At 39.4% G+C, this 22,903-nt stretch overlaps 1 protein-coding gene across 1 annotated transcript in view; it reads right to left on the reverse strand.

Annotated features, from left to right (window-relative positions):
* WIF1 (WNT inhibitory factor 1) overlaps positions 1-22,436 on the reverse strand; it is a 76,371-nt gene extending 53,935 nt beyond the window's left edge. The window contains exons 1-2 of the mRNA XM_053661922.1: positions 21,970-22,436; positions 21,345-21,484 (exon numbers count right to left, since the gene is read on the reverse strand). Of these exons, the coding sequence (XP_053517897.1) occupies positions 21,345-21,484; positions 21,970-22,117 (288 nt within the window). The 5' untranslated portion in view covers positions 22,118-22,436. The remainder of the gene's footprint in view (positions 1-21,344; positions 21,485-21,969) is intronic.
* Positions 22,437-22,903: the final 467 nt, after the last annotated feature.

The raw sequence follows: 22,903 nt of genomic DNA on the forward strand, positions 1-22,903 counted from the left end.
GTCCAGAAAGTATCCAGCCATCTACTATGAAAAAGAGACATTTATTGAAGAAGATACAAGATACAAGAAACACTGTACATAGGACAATGACACCTCAGTTCCTTTCAAACTAGGCATCTTGGAACCTCTCACAGTTCTCCCAATTGCCATTAGCTGTCCTGTCATATTTTCCTGAATCTCATCGATGGTCTAAAATGTCTTCCCTTTCAAAGGTGATTTTAGTTGTTAGAAAGGCCAGAAGTCACAGGCACAAAATCTGGGCTGTAGGGGAACTGAGTCACCTGGGTGATTTGATGTGTCACCAAAAAACTCTGCATGAGACGTGATGCATGAGCAGGAGCGTTGTTGTAATGAAGCTGCCAATCACCGGTTGCCCATAGCTGCAGCCTTCTCAGTCATCTGAATAGTTTCCTATTCCAGAGGAATGTTCAAGCTTAAGGCAAAATTTGATGCAGATCCATTTCTCCTCTTGCTCAGTCATTTTGAATGCAACAGGCATACAGTACACATTCTCACTCAAGGGTGTCTACTGCTCCCACTGACTAGTACAGTGAAGTCATCACTGTTCACACATGTGCATTCTGGTCCACTCTCCTTGGCTGCCAGGTTACACTGATGTCATGCAAACCATTCTCATTATATTCATTCTGTTAACAATAGCTGGAATTTTTCTGGACAGGCCTCATATAGTTCCTTTTGATGCTTCTGGAATTTCTACAATAAGGGATCTAAGAGAGTTCTGTAAACAAGTCAGTCTTCACAAAGGCCTTCTAAAGTAAAATGGCAGAACAAAACACTTTAGAGCTGGAAAAATTTTGGATCATGAGGGGAAACTGCAGGCCAGGGAAATTAAGTTATATTTCCAAGTCCCATCCATCAGGACTGGCTCAGCATGCTTTCCATGATATCATACTGCCCCCTCCCAACCATTCCCATTATATTAATGTTGAAATTAAAGAGAAAAAACCTAACACTGATATTAGCCTGAGATGAGGGTACCACCATTGTTAAATATCTGCCGTGTCCTGGGCACTGTACTGGGTGAAATGTGTCATATAGCCAGACCTGAGCAGTGCTGGTAACCAGCCCATCCAGCTATCACCTCGAGAGTGAACATTAAAGTGTTGTGAGTATGTTTATTGAACTGGATAACAGACTTACTCATACTCTGTTCTGGGAGGAAAAAAGTGTAGGCAATTCTTTTCTTCTACATTTTATGGAACTGTTGAATTGTGATGTGATGATGTTGTTTTGGATAGAAACAAGGTAGAAAGCTCTGCTCTGGCTGTCAGCTCTGTTGCCAGCTCTATTGCTAGCTCTCTCAGTGATCCTTAGAAAGTTGACCCATCATCTTGGGTCCTCAGTTTTCCCATTTGAAAGAGCAGTTCGTTGAAGGTTCCCTTCCATTCTAGGAGTTTGTGATTGTAAATGGAGGCAGTCCCTGAAATATCCAACCAAGATTTAACATACAGTCCCAGGTACTTGTGAAGAATACAGTTCACTCTGCATTGATAAGTAGGTAGACAGTCAGGCTCAGTAAAGAGTTAGTTCTTAATGTTAAAGTCTCAGTGTATTAGTTCTGTGCTCACTGTGATCTAAGATCTAATGCATAACCATCTCAGAAACATATGCAAAACCAGGAAATTTGCTACACAGACATCCTTGGGTACACACTTTTGCATTTATCAATTTCTGATATTCTCAAAATGCAGAGGTACATTTTAATAACCAATGAAGGAGATCACTTAGAGTGAGCCACAGTATGGTTAGAGAATGCTTCCCTCTGTCAGACCCGCCTCTTTCCTTTCTGTTTTCCTTGTGTTCATTCACCACAGGAGATTTTGCTCAAAGAAGCACACGAGAGCTCTGTCTTTGAAGTGGCTGCAGAAGATGCTCTGCAGCGGAGAAGCCAGCAGTTTATAAACAATAATGTGTATCTACCTACCAGGCTCTTTTTACCCCTGAAACATTTTATGCCACAGAGAGCAAAGGAAGCACAGAGAATAGACACTTCAAAGGCTAAAATGTGGAGTATTTACTTAGATGTCCAGACTGCTGTTCAAGAGAAACCAGCGCTTCGGGTGCCTGAGTACTTTCTCTTGAAGACTTCCCTATGTCTGTCTCCTCTTTCCCCTTCTTCCACTCTGGGTGCTCTAATTAGCAATGAAATTGTTTTTCCTTTTATGTAAAAATGTATTCATTTGCTCAGAGCTCTCTTATTTTGATAATGTAGCAAATACACCATTCTTCCTCTTAGAAAGTGCTATGTTCTTGCCACTGAGGACAATAACTCTACTTGCTAATCCCTGTCTGCCTTGCCCTGATAGGGGGCAAGGAAAGAATGGAAACTGAGGAAATTACACCACTGAGTACTGGGAAAACAAATTACTTAATATATATTAAAAATTAGAGAACATGTGTGCAAAATGTTTCAATCACTGTTATTTCAAAATATTTCTGGATAAATATATACCTGCATATGTGTAGAGAAGCTCATATAAATATTTACCAATATTCACTTAAAATTAGTAGAAAGTTTCCTTGCTATGTTTAAAAGAATTACCTATTGTAATTTTTTAAATCACCCGTTAATTTTGTATTTGTAGGCTAGAAATACAATTTATAATTAATATTTCTCTGAAGAGACCTATGTTCACAATTAATAATCATTCTTACACAGAGCTTTTTCAAACCCTGACGGACCTTAACACCCCTGTATAGAAAGGTCACTTACGGACCCCCCACCGCCCCCTACAGTATGAAATTCCCACTGAGATAAACCTGTCAGAACTTAAAATGCAGGCACAAATTGATAGCCATCAGGATCATTGGAAAGTTTTGTCTGGAGGCTTAGAAATAAGCCACACAAGAATACTAAAAAGGCCATCCATGCATGCGCTGTTGGGAGTATGGAGTAGCTGTTACAAGCCATTCAGCAGCAATGCCTGTGCCAAGAGCCTGTACAATGATCAGATGCTTTGACTCAGAAATTCCACTTGTGGAACTCAGTCCTGAGGAGGTAGTAACCCTAATATGGAAAAAGTTTTATGCATCAAGTTGCTATTGACAGACAGTATTATTTATAACAGTGAAAAATTATCCAAAGACATCATCTAAATAAGAGAATGTTTAAATAAACTACAGAATATTGTGCAACTGTTAAAAAATGATTTATAGAATATGTAATAACATGGGAAACTGTTCCACTCTTTAAGCAAACAACAAACAAAAAAGGATAGAAATTGTTAGTTCAATGGAAAAACACTAGATGGAAAAACACCAAAATATTAAAGTTTTCTTACATGAGTTAACTATACATTCTGCTTTCTCTTTTCCTTTATTTTTTCAAAAAGTTTTAGAGGGTATACTAGTTTATGATGGAAAAAAGTAATGAACTTAAAATGAAACTCTATAAGGATTCATAAAAAGAAATAGTTATACCCAGGAAATTAAGCATTGCAAACTCTAATGAAGTCCAGTTTATGTTCCTGACTAAGTAATGGGTCTCACAAGTTATAATTACTACAAAGACAGCTTGAAATGTGAAAAAACTCAATTTGCAACAGAGACAAAATCTGAGTTGATTCCTTAGTTTTTTGTAAAGAGCCATGCCAGGAATAACTGTTTTAAGTATCTACAAAGGAGCCACTATTTGGAGAAGGCCTTAAATGGTAAATATTAGTAACATAGCCATCCTGTTTACCTTCCTCAGAGCGTAACTTCTAAAGTGAGTTTATTAGTCAAATTGAATAGACTGAAACCAAACTAATAGAGAAATCAGATAAAAGTTGTGTCAGATAGATTTTAGTAGCTCTTATTAGTATTATTCAGGCCAACTGTAGTTTGAAAAGTTAATTCTGCAAAAAGTTTGTTTTATTTTTTAGGTACAATTAACCCCATTGTCCAGGCCATTTTTCTTTCTCTGATTTGAATTCTAACACGAAACCAAGAACAAGGGGGAAATCATAATGACTAATAATAAATCACAGATCTTTTAGAGCCAAAGGAACCCCCTTATTTTACAGATGAGAAAGAAAATGGAATACTTTTCTGAGGTCTCAAATAGATGGCGTGGGAGCGGGGGTGGAAGCCAGGTCTCCTCAGGCCAGCTCAGTGTGACACTGAGTTCAGTGTCAGAGTGGGATGCCGTCTCCGAGAGTGGAATGTGGGCGTCCTGCCAGCAGACTCCCCAGCCTGGGCTCTGGCAAAATCCCTTTCTTCGACCTCATGGCTCCCACTTACCAGGAGCAGCTCATTAACACAAAGGGAAGAAAAGACCCTACTTTTTCAGTGTCTACTGTGTGTCAAGTACTTTGTGCACATTATGCAACTGCATTTTGCTGCTGGTGTAAACAGCAAATTAATTATTTCCTTTTAGTACTTGAAGAAAGCAAGGCCCCTCAAGAGTTTCAGTTGGTCACAATTTGGCCCCATACTCCATTTGCCTCTTTGATAATAAGTTCTCCCACTGTTAGGCTGTTCCGAGACAAAATACGGTATATTAGTCAGAATTCTCCAGAGAAAAGGAACTAGCAGGATAGATACATACATAGGTAGGTAGGTAGGTAGGTAGACAGACAGACAGGGAGACAAGTATATAAATAGGTGTATTATAAGGAATTGCTTCGTGTGATTATGGAGGCTGATAAGTCCTAAGCTCTGTAGTTGGCAATCCAGAGACTGAGAGCCAGTGCTGTAGTTCGATCAGAGTCCAAAGACCTGGGAACGAGGAGAGCCAGTGGTGTAAGTTCCAGTTTGAGAGCAGGCAGGCTCAAGACCCAGAGCCAGAGCCAGTGTTTCCGTTTGCAGGCAATCAGATAGAAGTTCTCTCTCATTCCTGGGAGGGTCTGCGTTTTTGTTCTACTGATTCAACTGATTGGATGAGGCCCACCCAAGTCAAATGTTAATGGCATCCAAAATGCCTACACAGATACATCAAAAATAATGTTTGACCAAATGCCTGGACACCCTGTGGCCCAAGCAAGTTGACACAAAAAATTACCTATCGCACATCATGTTCTTCAGTATGATTGGGGCCTGGACTAGGGGGAGGCAAGCAAGGCAACCAGAGCACAGATTTACAGAGGTGCCCACTCCTTGGTTCGTTCACACAGGCACCCTGAGTGCCTCACCAGGCTCACCTGGTGAGCCCATGTCCCACTCCAAAGGGAAGATTTGGTCACCTCTCTTAACTTGAAGTGTTTTATACTCAGGGAAAAACTTTCTCCAATCATGTAAATACCATTCCAGAAGAGTTTTGGATATGCATAATTTCTCAAGGAATTTATGACCAAAAATATCTTGAAATACCAAATATGAAAACAAACTAAGGGTAATTATGACTATGCTTACTATGGAATGGAATGGTAATCCACTTACATTTTCCACTGAAAGTTTCCTTATAATTTAAATAGTATTTATTGAATGAGCCCTTATTTATTTTTATTGAAAGGCAAAAGCATTTCCATAAAATCACAAATGCAAAAATCTTTTGTGCATTACAGAAAAATGCACAGCTATTAAAGATCAGCCTTGAGTTCTTTTACATTTGGCAAATGGCCACTCTCTGCAAATTACATAGTTATTCCTCATATTTAGCTATCTACAGTTTCATTAATGCATGATTTTTTGCAGTTACTGTGAGAACTAAGCGAACCTTTGAGATGATATAAATGAAAGCATGTTTTAAACTATTAAGTACAATATAGAAAGGTGTCACTGCTATTAGCACAATACAGGACAACTCTTACTTCAGTTCAGCAGAGTTCTGCCAGTTTATATTCTCTCCCTCAGTTTATAAGTAAGTGCTCCCTCAAATCCTAGATAATGTAGGGCACACAATGACAACTCCAGACTCAAGTCAGCAGATATCCAAGAAATCAGATAAGTATTAATGATCCAACTTTGGGAACCAAAGACATTCAGCTGGTCTAGAGTCAAGTAGATTTTTGTATTAGTTCTACTTGTCTTCTGAACTGTATCTTGATGATTTGATATTTATCTTGTAAGGTGGGACTCTCTAAATGAAACTCTTCTTTTAAGGTTGATTTGGAACCTTCTGGTCAAGATGCCCCTGTAGGAAGATATGGCTTGCCTCTTCACACACCCACATCAAAATGAAAACTAAAATACAAAACAACCATCACTCAGAACCAGAAATCAAGTTGAATGGAAGTCTGACAACTACAGAATTAAAGAAACTACATCCATCCAGACTGGTAGGAGGGGACCGATTGCAGACCTACCATATTAGGCTACACTACCAAGACAAAGAGTCAAAGCAGCTCTACTAAATACATAGAAATAAACAGGAGGCTGACAACATGAGGAGACAAAGAAACATGATCCAAGTGAAAGAACACATCAAAAAGAGAAAGAGCTAAATGAAATGGAGATAATCAATCTATCACTTGCAGAGTTCAAAACACTGGTTGTAACAATGCTAAAGGAACTTAGTGAGGACCTCAACAGCTTAAAAATTTTCCACTAGAAATGAAGGATACACTAACTGAAATAAAGAACAATTAATAGGGAAACAACAGTAGAATGGATGAAGCTGAGAATCAAATCAATAATTTGGAACATAAGGAAACAAAAAACAACCAATCAGAACAACAAGAAGAAAAAAGAATCCCCCCCAAATGAGGATAGTATAAGCAGCACAGATGTTTTCCTCTCTTCATCCTTTCCTCTCGCTCTAAAAATAAATAAATAAATAAATAAATAAATAAATAAATAAATAAATAAATAAATAAAACTTTTAAAAAGTGATTTGGATAGACAGTTGGCTACTCTTTTATAATCTAGAACTGAAATGATATACATAGAACTACCAGGGTTCACACCCAGGCTCTGCAGGTGACTAAGGTGTGAGCTTGGGCAAGTTACTTAATTTCTCTGCATCTCAGTCTTCTTACATGTTTTAGTGGAGACAAACATAGTACCCCAACTCATAGAACTGGTACAAATATTAAATGAGATCATCTATGTAAGTTACTGAGACGAACCGCTGGCTCTTCTGACTGGACAGTCAATGTCCAGTGTCAGTTCTTATTAGGCTAAATTACATGAAACTCAACCATTTTGACATACTAAAAATGTCCATTTCAAGTGAGTCAGCCTAATATTTATTGAAGCCATGCTGTTTTAACCTCCTCAGACAATGTAAGCTCAATATTGGTCAGGGTTTGCAGCATGCATGAAATAAATATGTCTAAATAATGTAGATGCAGGTTCAGGAAAATCTCAGTGTCAAGAGTTCAAGCTGCAGTTTCATCATGGATTCTGGAGTTAGACCACTTGAGTTTAAACCCTGGCCCCACTGTGGGACCTCAGGCAAGTTGCTGAACCTTTCTGTAACCCAGTTGTTATTTTTGTAAAATGGGAGTATTAGTAGTGCTTATTTCAACGGGTTGTTTGTGAGGATTAAACTAGATAGTGATGAAAAGTGATTAACACATTGACTGGCAAATTGAGTGTACTAAATAAGTGTTAGCTATTTTCCTCTTCTTTTTTTTGAATCTCCTCCTCCTCCTTTTTCTTCCCCTTGTTCTTTACCACGTGGGACTTGTAGACCAAAAACTGACTTCACAATTCTAGAAGTAAGAAAGTTAATCTCTAATGTAGCAATGAACCCTTTTCTTATCAGAGTATAAAGAGGAAAGTACCAGTAAATTTCATCTCTGACAATTTTATATTTTTGACAAGTATTTAGGAGTCAGGTTGAAGAAATACAAAACTGTTAAGTGAAGCAGCTGAAGAAACTGGGGCAGCTGGAATAGAGAATAGACAACGTGAAGGGGATGTGAGCTGTCCTCAAATGCCTGTGGGCTGTCTACCAGTCAGAAAGAGATTAAAACACACTCCTGCTGGCTCCAGAGGTCAGGAGGAGGTTGAGGGCCAGGAATTATAGATGTAACTGGACATTCCAGTGGGGTATCAATTGGGATTTGGGTTTCAGCTATATTTCTGGCAGTCTGTGGCATGCATGGGGTTCAGGGGACCTGCTAATAGGGCGTTTGTTTATGCAGTTGCCCAGTGACTAAGCAGATGGGAAGCGGAGATGCTCATTTGCACTGAGAGATTCAAAGTCCTGGCCCTAAGGATGAGGCCTAATTTCTATGGAACATGGGCTGCAGGAAGTTAACATTGGTGTCTTGAAGGAATCAGGGTTTCAAGCCATGCTGCTTTAGGTACCAAGCAACAAAGTTCATGCCCAAGGGCTAGACTGTTCATTTCTGCACAGAGGCCACAAGGCCTGTGGAGAATGCAGACCAGCTTGGCCCCTTGAGTCTTTACAGCTTAGGAGCATGGAGAGGCTGCACTTGGACCAGAGAAGCAGCCTCTCACCAGGGCCTCACTCAGTGGCAGAGGTCAAGACATGTCTCTCCAGGATGGCATGTGTAGAGCCCTTCTAAGGGGATATGTTTAAGGAGTCGCTGGTCTTTGCCAGAGGAGCAGTAGGAATAAGTGAACCAGTAGCCCTACATCAGCAATGGGGGCGACCAATCAGTCATCTTCAGGGTGTAAATGCAAGGCAAGACTCTCCAAATGTGAGTCCACAGACTGGTAGTCTTGGGATATTCAACTTACGCCAGCAAGGCAGGTTTTGAACTATGATGGAGAACAACTTTCTGTGATTAACACAAGCAAAATTATGAAATAAATTCTGCTTTAGTAGCTTCCCTGCCACTGAATGTCTTCAGCTAGGGGTTGAGAGACCATAGCTCATGGATGCTTCAGAGAAAGGTTGGGTTTGATGGGGTGGATGAACCCTGGAATCTCTTCCAGCTCTGCTATTCTGTGACATCTAAAAATACAGCCAGAGAAGGCAAAGAAAAAACTGGGTGAACAGGCAGAAATAACTCAAAGCTTGATTTCTGCATGAAATTGAACAGTTATTTAATAGGAAGAAACAGGTGATCAGCGTATAGTGAAATTATTTAGTTATTTAGGATGAGCTCTCAAACATACGAGTTTTAATGCTTTCAGTGTCATTGAATGTGAGGACTTTTTTTCCCTAACTTACTGAATATATTAGTAGTCTATTGAAATCAGTTACACAAAGATCACAGTGCCCTACAAATGGGTCTATTAGAGAGCAACTCCATAGCCTTAAAATATATTGAGCTGGAAATTTTCATGAAGTAATTTTTACATTGCCATCTGCTGGCTACTGCTGTAAGTAACAAATACAAAGATATTCTTAAATCCTAATCAAGCTCCAACAGGAAATAGGAATGTTGACTGAACTTACAAATGTTAGGAATCAAATTGATTCACTAAGTACTCAAAAGCCAAATAACAGAGTAATTTTATAAGTCTGTTGGTTGTCCATCTGGCTATTGGCTTAATAGGAGATGTCCTACTTGGACTTGACTTCAGAGGTGAATCCTCCCCAAAACTGTTTCCTCAAGGGTGGTTCTAGACATTTAATTTGGGAGAGCTGACTTGCTCTGTCATCTAGTCACATTATTTCCAAAATAAATAAGGTCACTTTATTTACTTCCAAAAAATGCAAGTGAAAGGCAGGATCCATTAGACCAAAGTATCTAAAAGCCGTGAAGTTCAGTAAAGAAGTTGTTCCAAAGGTTCATATCTTAGGTTTATATTTCCCAGGCTATGCCCTGGAAAACACCAAGAACTCCATGCAAATAATTCACTCCTCCCCCAACAGAATAAATACTCCTTCCTCAGTTGTTTACAGCACCTTGTTCATATTGCAATTATAACATGTTCTAAATTATATCATTGCCATTTACTGGAGGGCAAGCTTCATACACCTTTATAATTTTTTTTTAGCTTTCAGCACAAGCTTTGGCATTAGGTAGGTCCTCAATAAATATCCATTGAGTTGATGTCAAAAGAAGGAAGCAAGGAAGGAAGAGAAGGATCCAAAGTCTCCAAAATCAGTACTTCTATTTTACACTTCAGGTCTTAGCTCTAGACTCATTTTCAAACGCATGTGAAACTTTACCATCTGAATGTTAAACGGAAATTTATGCTGAGCAATTTCCAAATGGATGCCACTGTCTTTGAACCTCAAACTGTTAATCAATTTCCTGTAATTTATTTTTCAGATCCCAGAGTCATCCTCTGTTCTCTCATTTCCAGAACACCCACGTTCACTAAGTCCTGTCAGCTACACTGGGAGATGGCTCTCCAGTCTGTTCCTTCCTCTCCTCCCCACTGCTTGCCTTAGTTCACATCCTCGTCGTCTCTTGGGCTGTCTTAAATAACTTCCTAATTGGCTCCTAGTCCTAAAAGCCAGGCACCCCACCCTTACCCTCCATCTGCCACCAAAGTTATCCTTCATGCAGATAAAATACTATGTACTTTTAAACTTGCACTGGCTCCCTATTTTCTTTAAGACAAGTCATCCCGCAGTCTCCAACCTTTTTGGCACCAGGGACTGATTTTGTGGAAGACAATTTTTCCACTGACAGAGCAAGGAGGTGAGGATAGGGAGGGGTGGCGATGGTTTCAGAACGATTCAAGCACATTATAATTCAAGCTCACCTTCTGCTGTGAGGCCCAGGTCCTAACAGGCCTGCACCAGTTACCAGTCCGCAGCCAGGTGGTTGGGGACACCTGAACTGTGGCATACACTTTTGTAGATCTGTATTGTTCAGATCTGTTCCATAAACCCTATTCATTCTGAATCATCATTTTCCAACTACACCAGTGACTCTGAATCCTGTGTAGCTCTCCATGGGTCATTCAGTTCATACCTAGAATGCCCATCCCTACCTGCCTCGGACACTCTCTGCCTACTGAATATCTTTTGTGACCCAGTTTAGATGTTACCTCCTCTCTGATATCTTCTCTAGAATATACGTAATTGTAGATTTACCTGATCAATGGCAAATCCTCTGGATTCATACTCCCATAAAACTTTTCTTAAGGCATTTATTGGGGCCTACATCTAGGTCATATGAAAGCTCTGTGCAAATTAGGTAGAAGTGTCCTTTCTGGGCAGTGAAGCTCTCTGTCCCATTATAAGACTGGGCAGATGAAGTGTGGGCTGGATTTCAACTTGGTCAGGCTGAACTTGGTGCTTTGATCAGATTCCCTTATCTAAGGAAAAATCTTTTCCAACTGTACATGTTGACCCTGAGAACTTATCACAATTATTATGATTGCTTTATTGATGCCACAGTCTTTACCATCAGCTGGTAAATTCCTAGAAGGCAGTTATAGCAATTAAAATTTGTATTCTGAGCTCTGACTGGTATGGCTCAGTTGGATGGACATCATCCTGCAAAGTGAGAGGTTGCCAGTTTGATTCTTGGTCAGGGCACATGTCTGGGTTGTGGGTTTGGTCCCCAATCAGGAGTGTTTGAGAGGCGTCCAACTGATGTTTCTCTCTCACATCGATGTTTCTCTCCTTTCTCCCCCTCTCTTTCTCTCTCTAAAAGTAAATAAATAAAATATTAAAAAATTTTTGTATTCTCAGAACCTAGGACATAATAAGTATTGATAAATGTTTTCTGAATTGTTATTTTTTGAAATGAGATATTCAAGAAGTTTTCAAGGAAGATCTCCAAAGTATATAATAAACATGTACATAAGTGTTCTTGGCTATAGAGTCTTGGGCAATTAACTCGACTTCCTTATGTTCTAGTGTCCTCATCTATAAATTGGAGATTATAACAGTTCCTACTTCAGGGCCATTGTGAGGATCTGATGAGATATCTGTAAGTGCTTAGAGGACTGCACAGCCCCGGTTATACATTATGTAAATATCGATTCTTATTATTAACATAGGAAAAATAAGGAGTAGTCTGAGATGAACCTTTATAAATTTGACAAGACAATTTAGAGGAGGGATCTTCTGTCTTGATTTTTTCAAAACATAGAAATAGATACTGCAGTTGTATAAAGATAGTACCATAGATGTTATATGATTGAAGATGTTTGATTTAAGAAATAGAATTCTAATATTTTAGAATTTAGAAGGAGTTTGGAGGTGATCCAAACTACTTTTCTTATAGGTGAAAGAATTGACTTAAGTGACCCCCTCATGGCTTCGAGTGTCTCCCTATCTGGCCTTACCAAATGTCCAGCCTCAGCTTCCCTCTCCCTGGCCCTCTATGTCCTACCTTCCACCCATCAAGCCCCAGGCCCAGGGACCATTAGCCTCTCCCAGAATGCACTCATACAACTCCCTTGCTTCTGCCTGTGACAGTGCTTTAAACTGTACCTCATTCCTGCCTCGGCCTCAGTTGATTAAATTGCTTCATGCTGTCCTTCAAGTCCTAGTTCTATTGTTACCTCTTGTCTGGCGAAGCCTTCCCTTTACTTCCTCAGCCAAAATTATCTGCTTCCTCCTCCGTGTTCCTAGAGCTCACTCTATGATCATACCTCTATTTAGCACTGATGAGAGCAAGGACTAGGATTGAATCCCTGCTGCCTAGGCTTGAATCCCAGCTCTGCCACTTACTATCTGTGTTTCCCTTACTCTGCTGTGTCTGTTGTTTTATCTATCAAATGGGACCTACCTCATATACTCATCATTCAACAGATAGTTTTTGATTGCTTATCGTGTGTCAGGAACTGTTCCACACCTGGAGTTACATGGTTAACAAGACAAAGTCCTTGCTCTCATGGGCTTACACTGAACAGAAGTCAAACCATTAAAATCAAGTATAATCGATTATTATCATTATACTAAGTGCCATGAAAAAAAGTAGAGAAGGAGACTTTTGTTTTAGAGAGGGAAGTCAGGGAAAGGCTCTTAAGGGAGGTGACATTTGATTAGACATGGCACAAATGCAGAAGCAAGCCACACGGAAGTCAGGCAGGAGTGCATTTAGGTGGAGGACATTTCCTGTGCAGGGGTCCAGAGGCAGGTAGGATGGGCTTGGGGGCAGAGGGACAGAAAGGCCAACAGGGCTACTGTCAAGTTAGTCAAGCAGAGAGTGGGAAGAACTGAGTCACTCCTTCCTAGCACCAAGACTTTCAGATTGTTATCTCCTAGATGTTTCCCCAGTCCATTTTGCCCTTCCCTTCTCCTTAATCTTGTATCTTATACTTGATTTCTCCCCTTACAGTCAGCTCCCCTTGAAGCTGTTTCCTGTCCTGCTGACAAGATGATCTAAGGCTGAAACTCTGACCCTATTGTTCTCTTCTTTATACTTTTCTGTGGATTGACTTAACATTGCTTATAGAGTAAGTCCCAAATGCTTTCATTCTGGACAAAGTCCTTTAGGACCTAGCTCCTGCCTGCCTCTTCACTTCCTACTTTACACAGACACTCCAGCCACACCAAAGTACTAGTTCTCCAAATAATGTATTTCTGGGCTCTGTGCCTTGCCTCAGGCTGTTTCCGTTCCCTTAAAAGCATTCCCTCTCCCAGATTTTTGCTTGGCTAACTCAAATCAGACTCAGCTCAGAGTTACATCTCTGTGTGCTCATTATAACCTGGGAATGCATCAGTACTTCCACAATACCACTTAACAGGAATTATTAACAGGCAGATATATATCTCTCTCTCTCCAGGTAACTTTTAATTATCTCAAGGTCAGAGAATCAGTTCTTAATGTTTTTCCCCTGGAGCATGGTCTGAGTTCTGGCCAAGAGCAGCTAAGTAAGGACTAGGTTTATCTCCTTTTCATTGTTGCTAGGTAAGAACTCACTCCCTAATCTGTCCCTTGTCCCAGGCTCACAACGCAAAGCTGCCCTGCAATATTTTGTTCAGGTGAATGGGGTTCCAAAGATGCCTGAAAATTTCAAGAGTCTCAATCATATTTGTCCATAACATTAAAAAAAGAAGACAAAATGTACAGCTCAGAAGAATAGACATCCACATGTCCATCCAAGAAAAATAGGGAAGAACAGAAATTGCCCTGTGACTTTCAAGTTTTACTTAATAAGTTTTAAAAGAAAATAGAGCTCTGGCTGGTGTGACTCAGTGGGTCTAATGCTGGTCTGTGAATCAAAAGGTCACTGATTTAATTCCCAGTCAGGACACCTGCCTGGGTTGTGGGCCAGGTTCCCAGTTGAGGGTGCGCAAGAGGCAACTGATTGATGTTTCTCTTCCTCTATTTCTCCTTCCCTTCCCCTTGCTCTAAAAATAAACAAATAAAATCTAAATAAATTTTAAAAAGTAAAATAGATTACTTGAAGAAGGAAGCTTATTTTAAATAAATTCATTTCTAGTGTTCAACTCTCATTGTTTAAACTAAAGGATCCCCAGCCAAATGTGATTTCTATACCTTTATTGTACTTCTCATGATACTTTTAAAGAGTAGTATAGGAGTTGAGAATAGATGCTAAGTCAATTCTTTTTCAAATTAACATAGTATTTTCCTTATTTAAGCTTTGTTTTACATTAAGTTCAAAGTTCTAGTTTCCATTACAAAATTAAATTGACTTATTAAAATCCTATGCACTCAAAAAAAGCAGTATTTTATAGTTCCATGACCTAATCACCTAAAAAAATTACTGTGAAGCTGATACTAATTATCACAAACTCTTCCAAAAGTTTAGAAAAAAGAAAAAAGAGCGAATGAGTGGTTGTGGGAAAGCTACTATCCACCCAACACAAGAACTGACTTAATACGTCCGGGGACAGACTTTCAGAATATTGAGTCCATTCTGTTCAGGGCAGAGAGAAACCTTTCTGACTCATTTCATCTTATTCTTCTCTTTATCTGTTATTTGACCTTGAAGTCCCCTTTACCAAATTTCCATTACCTCTCAAATGACATACGAGGGCCCCCATGATTATCTGAAACACGCCTTCCCCTTTAAGACCTCCATGCACTTAAACATCCTGAGCTCTCCACTTGGAAGGCAGTTGTCTGTTGAATGCTTAAGCTACTTTTAGGAATTAATTTAGACAACACCTGCTCAGTAGAGTGCCCCTGCCTCTCTTCCTCCTCCAGGCAGAGACAAGAATGCTCTTCTTTATGTTCTTAGCCAAATCTGTACTTTCTAACCTCATTTCAATGAGTATGATGAATTTTTGTTGCCCAGACTATGAGCTCCCTGAGGGCAAGGACCATGTTTATTCCTCTTTGCATGGTCTGTGACTAACTCAAGTGTCTGTGATTGTTGATTCAGTGAGTGCTTAAAGCAGACAGAAATGCTGCATGGGAAAACAACTCCCCATCCACTCAGGAGAGGTAACCAGTTTATTCCCATGTTGGGAAGTGGGGCACGTTAGTTTAATGACTGCAGCAAAAGAAGCCCTGATCAGACAGAGATCCGGCTACAGGATGAAGCATTTTTCACTAAACTCTTAATCCCCCAAGTTTTTCCTTCCTGACACCCATCGTATTCATCAGGGACATTTAAGTTAAGTAAGTTTAATCCAAAACAAAACGCCTTATAGAATATCATGCATTTCACTTCACCACGACAATTTAAAAGAGTTTTATTTGTGCAAGCATTTTAAAGTCAGGAATAAACATGGAGCATAGCAGTGAAGGGTTTGTTTACGTGCCTCGACACCACTGTGTAAGGAAGACGTAGTGGAGTTTACATTTATGCCATGTAAATCGCCATAGAACCAGATGTTGCTTACAGGGTACCTTGTAACTCATCTCCTCTAAGCAATAAAGCCTTTTTTTTTCTTCTGGCAAAAGTTTGAGGAACTTACTGCTGTTTTCTATCAGCAGATACAACAGATGGCTGGCACATGCCTGCTTTGCTAAATGAAATGGGCTCTCAGCAGAATTACTCTTTGATCCCTAGTGGCATGTCCACAACACCACGATGCAAAACGCCACAGCACCGCACAATCTAAACATTAAAGGTTTAAAGCTGCACTTCTGATATGACCCCCTCCTTTTAAAAAATCATGCCCATGATATGTAAACATATTCACATTCCCACTTTGAAACCATGGAAAACAGGTCAAAAAGCAAGGCATTTCCTCCTTTTGGTGATATAAAACCACGCCAAAAGTATGATGGCAAATCCCAGGGGTGCAGAGGTATGCAGCCACTTGGATTGTAACTACCAAAACAATCATAACTCCATTAGGAAAAAATGTGGACAGTGTACATTAAGGGATTTAAATAACAATAATAGTAATAAGCGTTACCCTAACTTCAGAGTTGAAAGGAGGTGTTTTAAGGGTGTTTGGCAGTTCCTTTGAAGAGGGAGAGGAGATACTGGAATTTAAATTCACTAGTTTTTCTTTGATTTTTTTTGTCAAGGAGAGGAAGGAAAAAAGTATTTTAATACGGGTCTCCTTAACTCAACCAGTCTAATGGGAAATTTGAAACTGCAAACTGCAGCCAATTTAATGGGACCAATGTTACATCCTATCAAATACTACATTGCAAAAACAAGCTTTCTCGACCTGTGGGGGCATTTTAATTACAGAATTGGATTATCCAGTTGATGTTACAGAAACATGTCCAGTTGATATTACAGAAGCAATAGATTAATTCAATTTTTTTTATTAGGGAAAAAAAAGAAAAGGAAAAAAGGAGTCAGTTGTCAGGAAAATAGCCTGTTTATGACTTTTTTTCCTGGGGGAGTTTTCCTCATTTTAAAGCTGAATTTGGGTGCTACTGATTTGGTAATCATTCATAAAGACACTACAATCCAGGCAAAGTTCTTCAGCTTTTTTTTTAGATTTGATTTTGTATTATTATTGTTATTGTTTTTGGCAGTTTTCAATAATTCAAAACATTTCATTTTTAATTGATAAGGAGCTAATAAGGGTTATGAACACATTTATAATTAACTTTGCATGTTGGAAAATATTTCACTTGACACACTGTATTTTCAGCATATCTAATATTTTCTATTTTTCAATGGTTGCACATAAAACCAAGGAGCACATTTTTGCAGTTTAACACAATAAAGTCAAATCTTCTATAATATCCACATGACCACCCACCTCTCCAGGACAGCAGACAAAATTCTGATCTTCCTTTCCTATACCTACAGTAAGGCTTCTAATTTTTGTTTTTAAACTTCATGAAATTGAGAGAAATGAAGGTATATCACTGATTTCTGGTGGTTAAAAGAACTGTGAGCCTTATACATGATAAAAAGCTTATTCTAAGATCTGGACTTCGTGAAACAAGTGGTTAGATCTTACTAGTAATCCAGGTGGTACGTTTGAAGTTAATATTGGCCACTTATCTTCACCCAGAGGATTTCTATTCTGTAGACACCAGTTCACCCCAGCCCTGCCAACCATCTGAGAAATCCAGGCATTTGGTCACAAGGAGGTTGGAAAACTAGTATAGATGGCTTAGCTTAAATCTATTACCACTACTCAAAAAGCCAACATGAAAAGGGATGACACCCTGGCTGGGGTAGCTCAGTGGATTGAGCTACAGGGTCACTGGTTCAATTCCCAGTCAGGGCACATGCCTGCGTTGCAGGCCAGGTCCCCAGTGTGGGGCACGTGAGAGGCAACCACACATTGATGTTTCTTTCCCTCTCTTTCTCCCTCCCTTTCCTTCCCTCTAAAAATAAATAAATAAAATCTTAAAAAAAAAAAAGGGATGCCCTATTAACTAGGTTCTAGTCTCACAGTACCTTGGCTCTGTAATGCAGGTGATAGAATATATTATAGTTATTAAGATCAAGTCCATAAGATCTCTATAAATTTTGTGTAAGATTTTATCAAGCATTTATTGTGTGATCTATATAAATAAAAATTTTTGGCTTTATACTAAATTTATTCAAGTGGAAATCAGCAGTAGTGTCCTAATATTAGAATTCAGATTTGTTTAACAAAACTTCTCATTAAAATTTTATTTGAAAGCCATTAAGTTTAGAAAGGCTTACTTTTCAAGTAAAATGTTTAATTAGTGCATAGTTTAGAAAACTAAAATGGTTGCTCATGGCCCCTACCTGCCTCAAATTCAGAAAAAAGTTAGACTATGGGATGCCTCATTAAAAACTATCAATTATTAACAGTTATGTACGGTAACAAAGAGTACATTTCCATAATTACTAAAATCCTTTAGGCCTAAGTCTCTTTATTAGAAATTATTCTCTCATCTAATAGTCTTGAGATGGGGCATGACAGATAATGAGTATTTTAAATGGGTGATAAAAGTGGAAACAGGGTTTTCCATGGAAAATGAGGACTCTTCAGGAAGAGAAAGAAGTCAGGTAAATTTCATTTCAGGCATGAAAACCTTTCGAAGCAGATTTTCAGGGATCCCAATAGATAACTGGTGATAATCCAATGTGGGGGGATCCATTGTTATAGTGAATTTTGAGGGATCTGTAGATATAATCAGCCATGAAAACTATTTGTTTCACCATTTTGTTGAGTGACGTGTAATGTAAAAATGCTACTAGACGATAAATATGCATAAACTATAATACAGAACATCATATAACTTTAAACTCTAAAGTACACCCTTTTATACACAATGTAATGTAAAATAATTTTTAAATTATAAATATACATTCCTGAAAAAAACAAAATGTAAAGTATGCAGATGTAACTAATGTTTACATCTTGTAGCAGCAATTTTCAACTTTTTCATCTCATGGCACACATTAATTACTAAAATTCTATGGCACATCAAAAAATATACATATTTTCACCAATGTAACCAACAAAAATAGATATCATTTTTATTCATTCACCCCAAATGGCTATTGTTGTGTTGGCTGTTGTCATTTGTTTTTATGATTTGACAACCTAAGGGAAAAGGGCGGTGTCCCCGACTAACTGGTCAGGTATTGCATGTTTTAAAAATTCTTGTGGCACATTGGTTGACAGTTGCTGCCTTGGAGGATCAGACATTTATCAAGTGTTTTTTCCTATGTCTGCCTACATATTTAAATTTTTACTCACATCCATGATTATTTCCTTAGGATGAACCACTGCAAGTAAAATTTCCCAGTCACAGAATCTATATCAAACCTTTCACGATCAGGTTAGAATTGCCCTGCAAAAAAGCTGGCATGCGCCAGCCACACAGGAGCATGTACAACTCTCCACACCCTACAATACACTTAAAAAAAAACTTGACCAACTGATGTGGAAAAATGAATATCACTGTAATTTTTATTTGCATTTGTTTGAAGCAGAACATGAAAGTTATTTTAAATGGTCTCAAGAACACCTTGGGTTATTGGACTAACCCAATAAATGATTATTGGACTAATCATTTATTGGAAGTATATAACACCTACTGCCTCTGTGAGGTGTTCAATCCCAAAGTTATTTTAACTTTCTTTACATGTTTCCAAAACACTTAAACATGATGTTTAAATTTTCATGAATTAGCTCTGGGTTGTCCTTGTGCCGAAATCCCTACGTGTTTGATATTACTTGGACAAAATAACTAGATCAGGGAATGAACTTTTCCTTTACCTTGTAGATGTGTTGATGTGATTTGGCTATAGCCAGAGATGCCTTTGGAAATGTTTAATTGCTATTGAAGTCATTGTTTTTCCCATCCACAAAATTTTCATATATTTTAAAAATTACGATGCTAGAATCACATAACTTTGAATAAAAGGGGTCAAATTTAAAAGCATCTTGCCATTTGGCATTGTAAAGATCCTACTCCCTCACTACCCTCCTTCCTAAGAAAAACAGCCACCTGTGGTCACCCACCAGGGCTGACCGAGCACAGACAGGGGATGATTTAATTGAGGTGCTAACATTGTCCTGCAGAATGAGATGATCCACATGGGTAACCAACACCCCAAAAGGAGAAAAAAAGATGCCAGGGCTTCATCTCCATGCCAGCCCTAGAGGCAGTATTCCTGAGGGGGTTTGATGAGCAATCTGTTTTATACTCAACAATACACCGGTGTCTGCAGACACGCACTGCGCTATAAGGCAAACGGGGAAATGACATGAAATTTGGGCTCTGCTTCAAATTCCATTCTTTGGAAGACAAACTCAGATAAAAATAAATAAATGGATAATAAATAAGAGCTATTGATGTTTTCTGCTTCTACTACAGTTACCAAACCCTTTCAGCTAAGTTGGGATGCAAGTCAAGCTACCTAATGGATTTTATGAATCTGTAAAAGTACAGGTAAGGAAAAAATTTGTTTAAAAAGCACAATTAATGTTGATCCCATTTGACACTGGTCAAACACAAGTAAACAGATTCAAGTGAAATAAAAAGATAATAAAAAATCCACTTATTGCTTCATTACTGGTTTCACGATATTCCGAAATTAATTGTCCATAAGGAATCTATAAAGAGGGAATTGTAGGAAGAAACGTAATAATCTCCCTTTAGAGTGGTATAAGCCTCAGTGGACTTATCTGCAAAATGGGGGTTTCAGAATAGATGGCCTTCTTGCTATAAACTTCAGTAGATACAAGACATTTCTCTGTCCTTCTCTCTTAATCTCTCTCTCTCTCAGCAACAACGGAGTGTCAAGGGATTTAGATTTGATCTACTTTAGAAAAGAAAGATGAGAGAACCGATCTGAGGAAAAAGAGATAGCTAACAGGTAATTAAAGGGAACCAAAGTGATTTCTCAATTCAAAATATTTACTTTTTATGAAGTCTTGTTTTCTGGATCACATTCTTCATGAAAATATCCATTTAAGTAATTTTAGGGAAAAAAGTCCTGAAAATGTGATTTTAGTTTATATTTCAATGATTTTCATAGTAGATACATTTTAACAAATAATGAGCAAAAGAATTTATTACTTACCATTTGTCATTAGAGATCATTTGATTAGAGGTCATTTACAAGATACTGAAATTGCACAAAAGGTAACGTATAAAAGCAGCTAATATGCTAGGAAATAAAAGTAATACTTCTTTGTAAACATATATTGCAATTGCAGTTTTCTTTTCCATATAAAAACATTTAAATGGTAACTTTAAAAAGGCAATAGCCTGCAATATTTTACAAATATTCTTTTTGAGTCTCTGAACTTCTACCAGAAATATACAGCATTCACATAATTCCAGTGACTAACATTCAGCATATCAATTTTTTTTAAAGCACAATGTCAAAAATACTACAGGCTTTAAAACTGGTTGTAAGGTACAAATGTCATAAGTGATTAGTATATGCTATAGAGGAAAAGAGCCTTTTGAATATTATGTTAAATTTTAATGTCAGTAATCACAGAAAGAAGTGATATTGGTACTTGAGGTCCAGCAGTCTGAAGACACCAAGTCTTATCAAAGTAGTGAGCTTAGCCACATTGCTTACCCTTGTCTTTTGAGAATTTTTACTTTATGTGACATGTTTAAATAAATGGGAGTTAATTCTTTACTTGCTTTGGAGATCAGATGCAAAATCACTCTTACAAATTATGAACATATACCAGATTACACACTATATATTATTATTTCTACCTGTCATCAAGCAGTGGAAATATTAGAGGGGAATTTTCTCCACCTTTTTGGTCAGAGTTCAGAACTTACCTGCCCTGCAGCTTGCCAGGTAAAATTCATGGAATGGATATTGACAGGAATAGCTGGCATTCTCTGTTGTGCTTTTCTGAAATCATGTGTGAAAGGGGCCATTTTCCCCTCTGAAACAATCAGGATATCTTCTTCAAACCCTAGTTTGTTTAAAAAAAATAAACAAATCTATCAAACTAGGTGGACTTAAGAATCCAAATCAGCAACTGCATGCAAGAACACCAAAGATTTAGGATGGGTCATCTCGTTTCACAAAGCACCTGCCTTGGTACCAATTTGCTTTCCTCTGGATGTAGTGAGAATGATGCCAACAAGCAGATGCTTTCAGAGAAAAGGAGTGGACCTGGAGTTAACAGATGCTAATAAATGCTGGGTCCCCCTAAAAACGGAGAGTTGTAGAAACTAGCAACAGCAAGATCAGCACATGAGATTAGCCTAGGTTTCTTCAGAGAGAAACTTATATGCTTTCAGATGGAAAATGGCTAATTAGGAGGGGGAGCAATTTTCCTGGGAAATTAAGTTTTAAAAACATACTAAATGCATGCATCGATCCTTCTTTAATGGAAATTTGAAAGAGTGAAAACAGGCAGAGGAAGGTATTGGGCTCTGGGCTCTGGCGCCTTACCTATGAGCACTCTCGCCTGGTGAGCATCAATCCACAGGTACAGGCTTTCCTCGCGAGGCTGCCCGACCTCCGCCCGCAGCACCAACAGGTACGGGAGGATGCTCCAGAGCCCGAGAGCCGCGGCGTGGAAGGCTCTTCTCTGGGCCATGCTACTCCGGACCTCTTTGCTAGTGGCTTTCGCTGCTGAAACTCTTGCAGCACCTACAGCAACCTGCGGTGGTTAAGGTCTCGCTCAGCGGGAGCTGTGCCGGCTTAGACTGCTGGAGGCTAGCCTCCCGCTCCGGTGCGAGTGAGCCCGGGAGAGCAAGAGGAAGAGGGAGAGAAAGAGCGGACGTGAGCCGGACAAGAGGAGGGGGCGCAGGAGCGAGAGGGGACAGCAGAGAAGCAAGACTGGCAAAGCCGCAGATGCCAGCACGCACGGCGAGGCCGACAGTCAGAGGGTTAAATACAGTGAGAGGAAGAGCGGGAAGGGCGGGCGCCAGTGGGGTGCGTGCGAGGAGTGACGAGGCCCAGCCGGCTGCCACTGGTGGGCGCTGCGGGTCGCGCGCGCGGGGCGGGGCCGGGCGGGGCGGAGTGGGACCCTGAAAGCTGCCCTTAGCAGCGCGCAAAGGCGTGCTCGGTGGAGGCAGTTTCGGAGAAGCGTATTTAGAGGGATTCCTGGGATTACACTTGTTTATTCCTGCAGCCAGCCAGTCGAGGCAAAGGTGTAGGGAAATGGGGTGAGCTCAAATCTCAGGGCTTGACTGAGCGGCGGTGATGATGACAGGGACGACTCCCATTTCTACACGTGTGCTAAATGAAGCAGTATATTCTTCCACTTCTCCCTTTCCGCCTATCATTCCTCTCTCTGCAAACCCTGTCCTCTCTAACCCGCGCCGCATTGACATTTTCCGCATTGCCGTGCATTTAAACCGGGTGTCCTGATGGCAGGCAC

The sequence above is a fragment of the Artibeus jamaicensis genome, unplaced genomic scaffold (genome assembly GCF_021234435.1).
Source record: "Artibeus jamaicensis isolate MK-2021 breed Jamaican fruit bat unplaced genomic scaffold, CSHL_Jam_final contig_233, whole genome shotgun sequence".
NCBI lineage: Eukaryota > Metazoa > Chordata > Mammalia > Chiroptera > Phyllostomidae > Artibeus > Artibeus jamaicensis.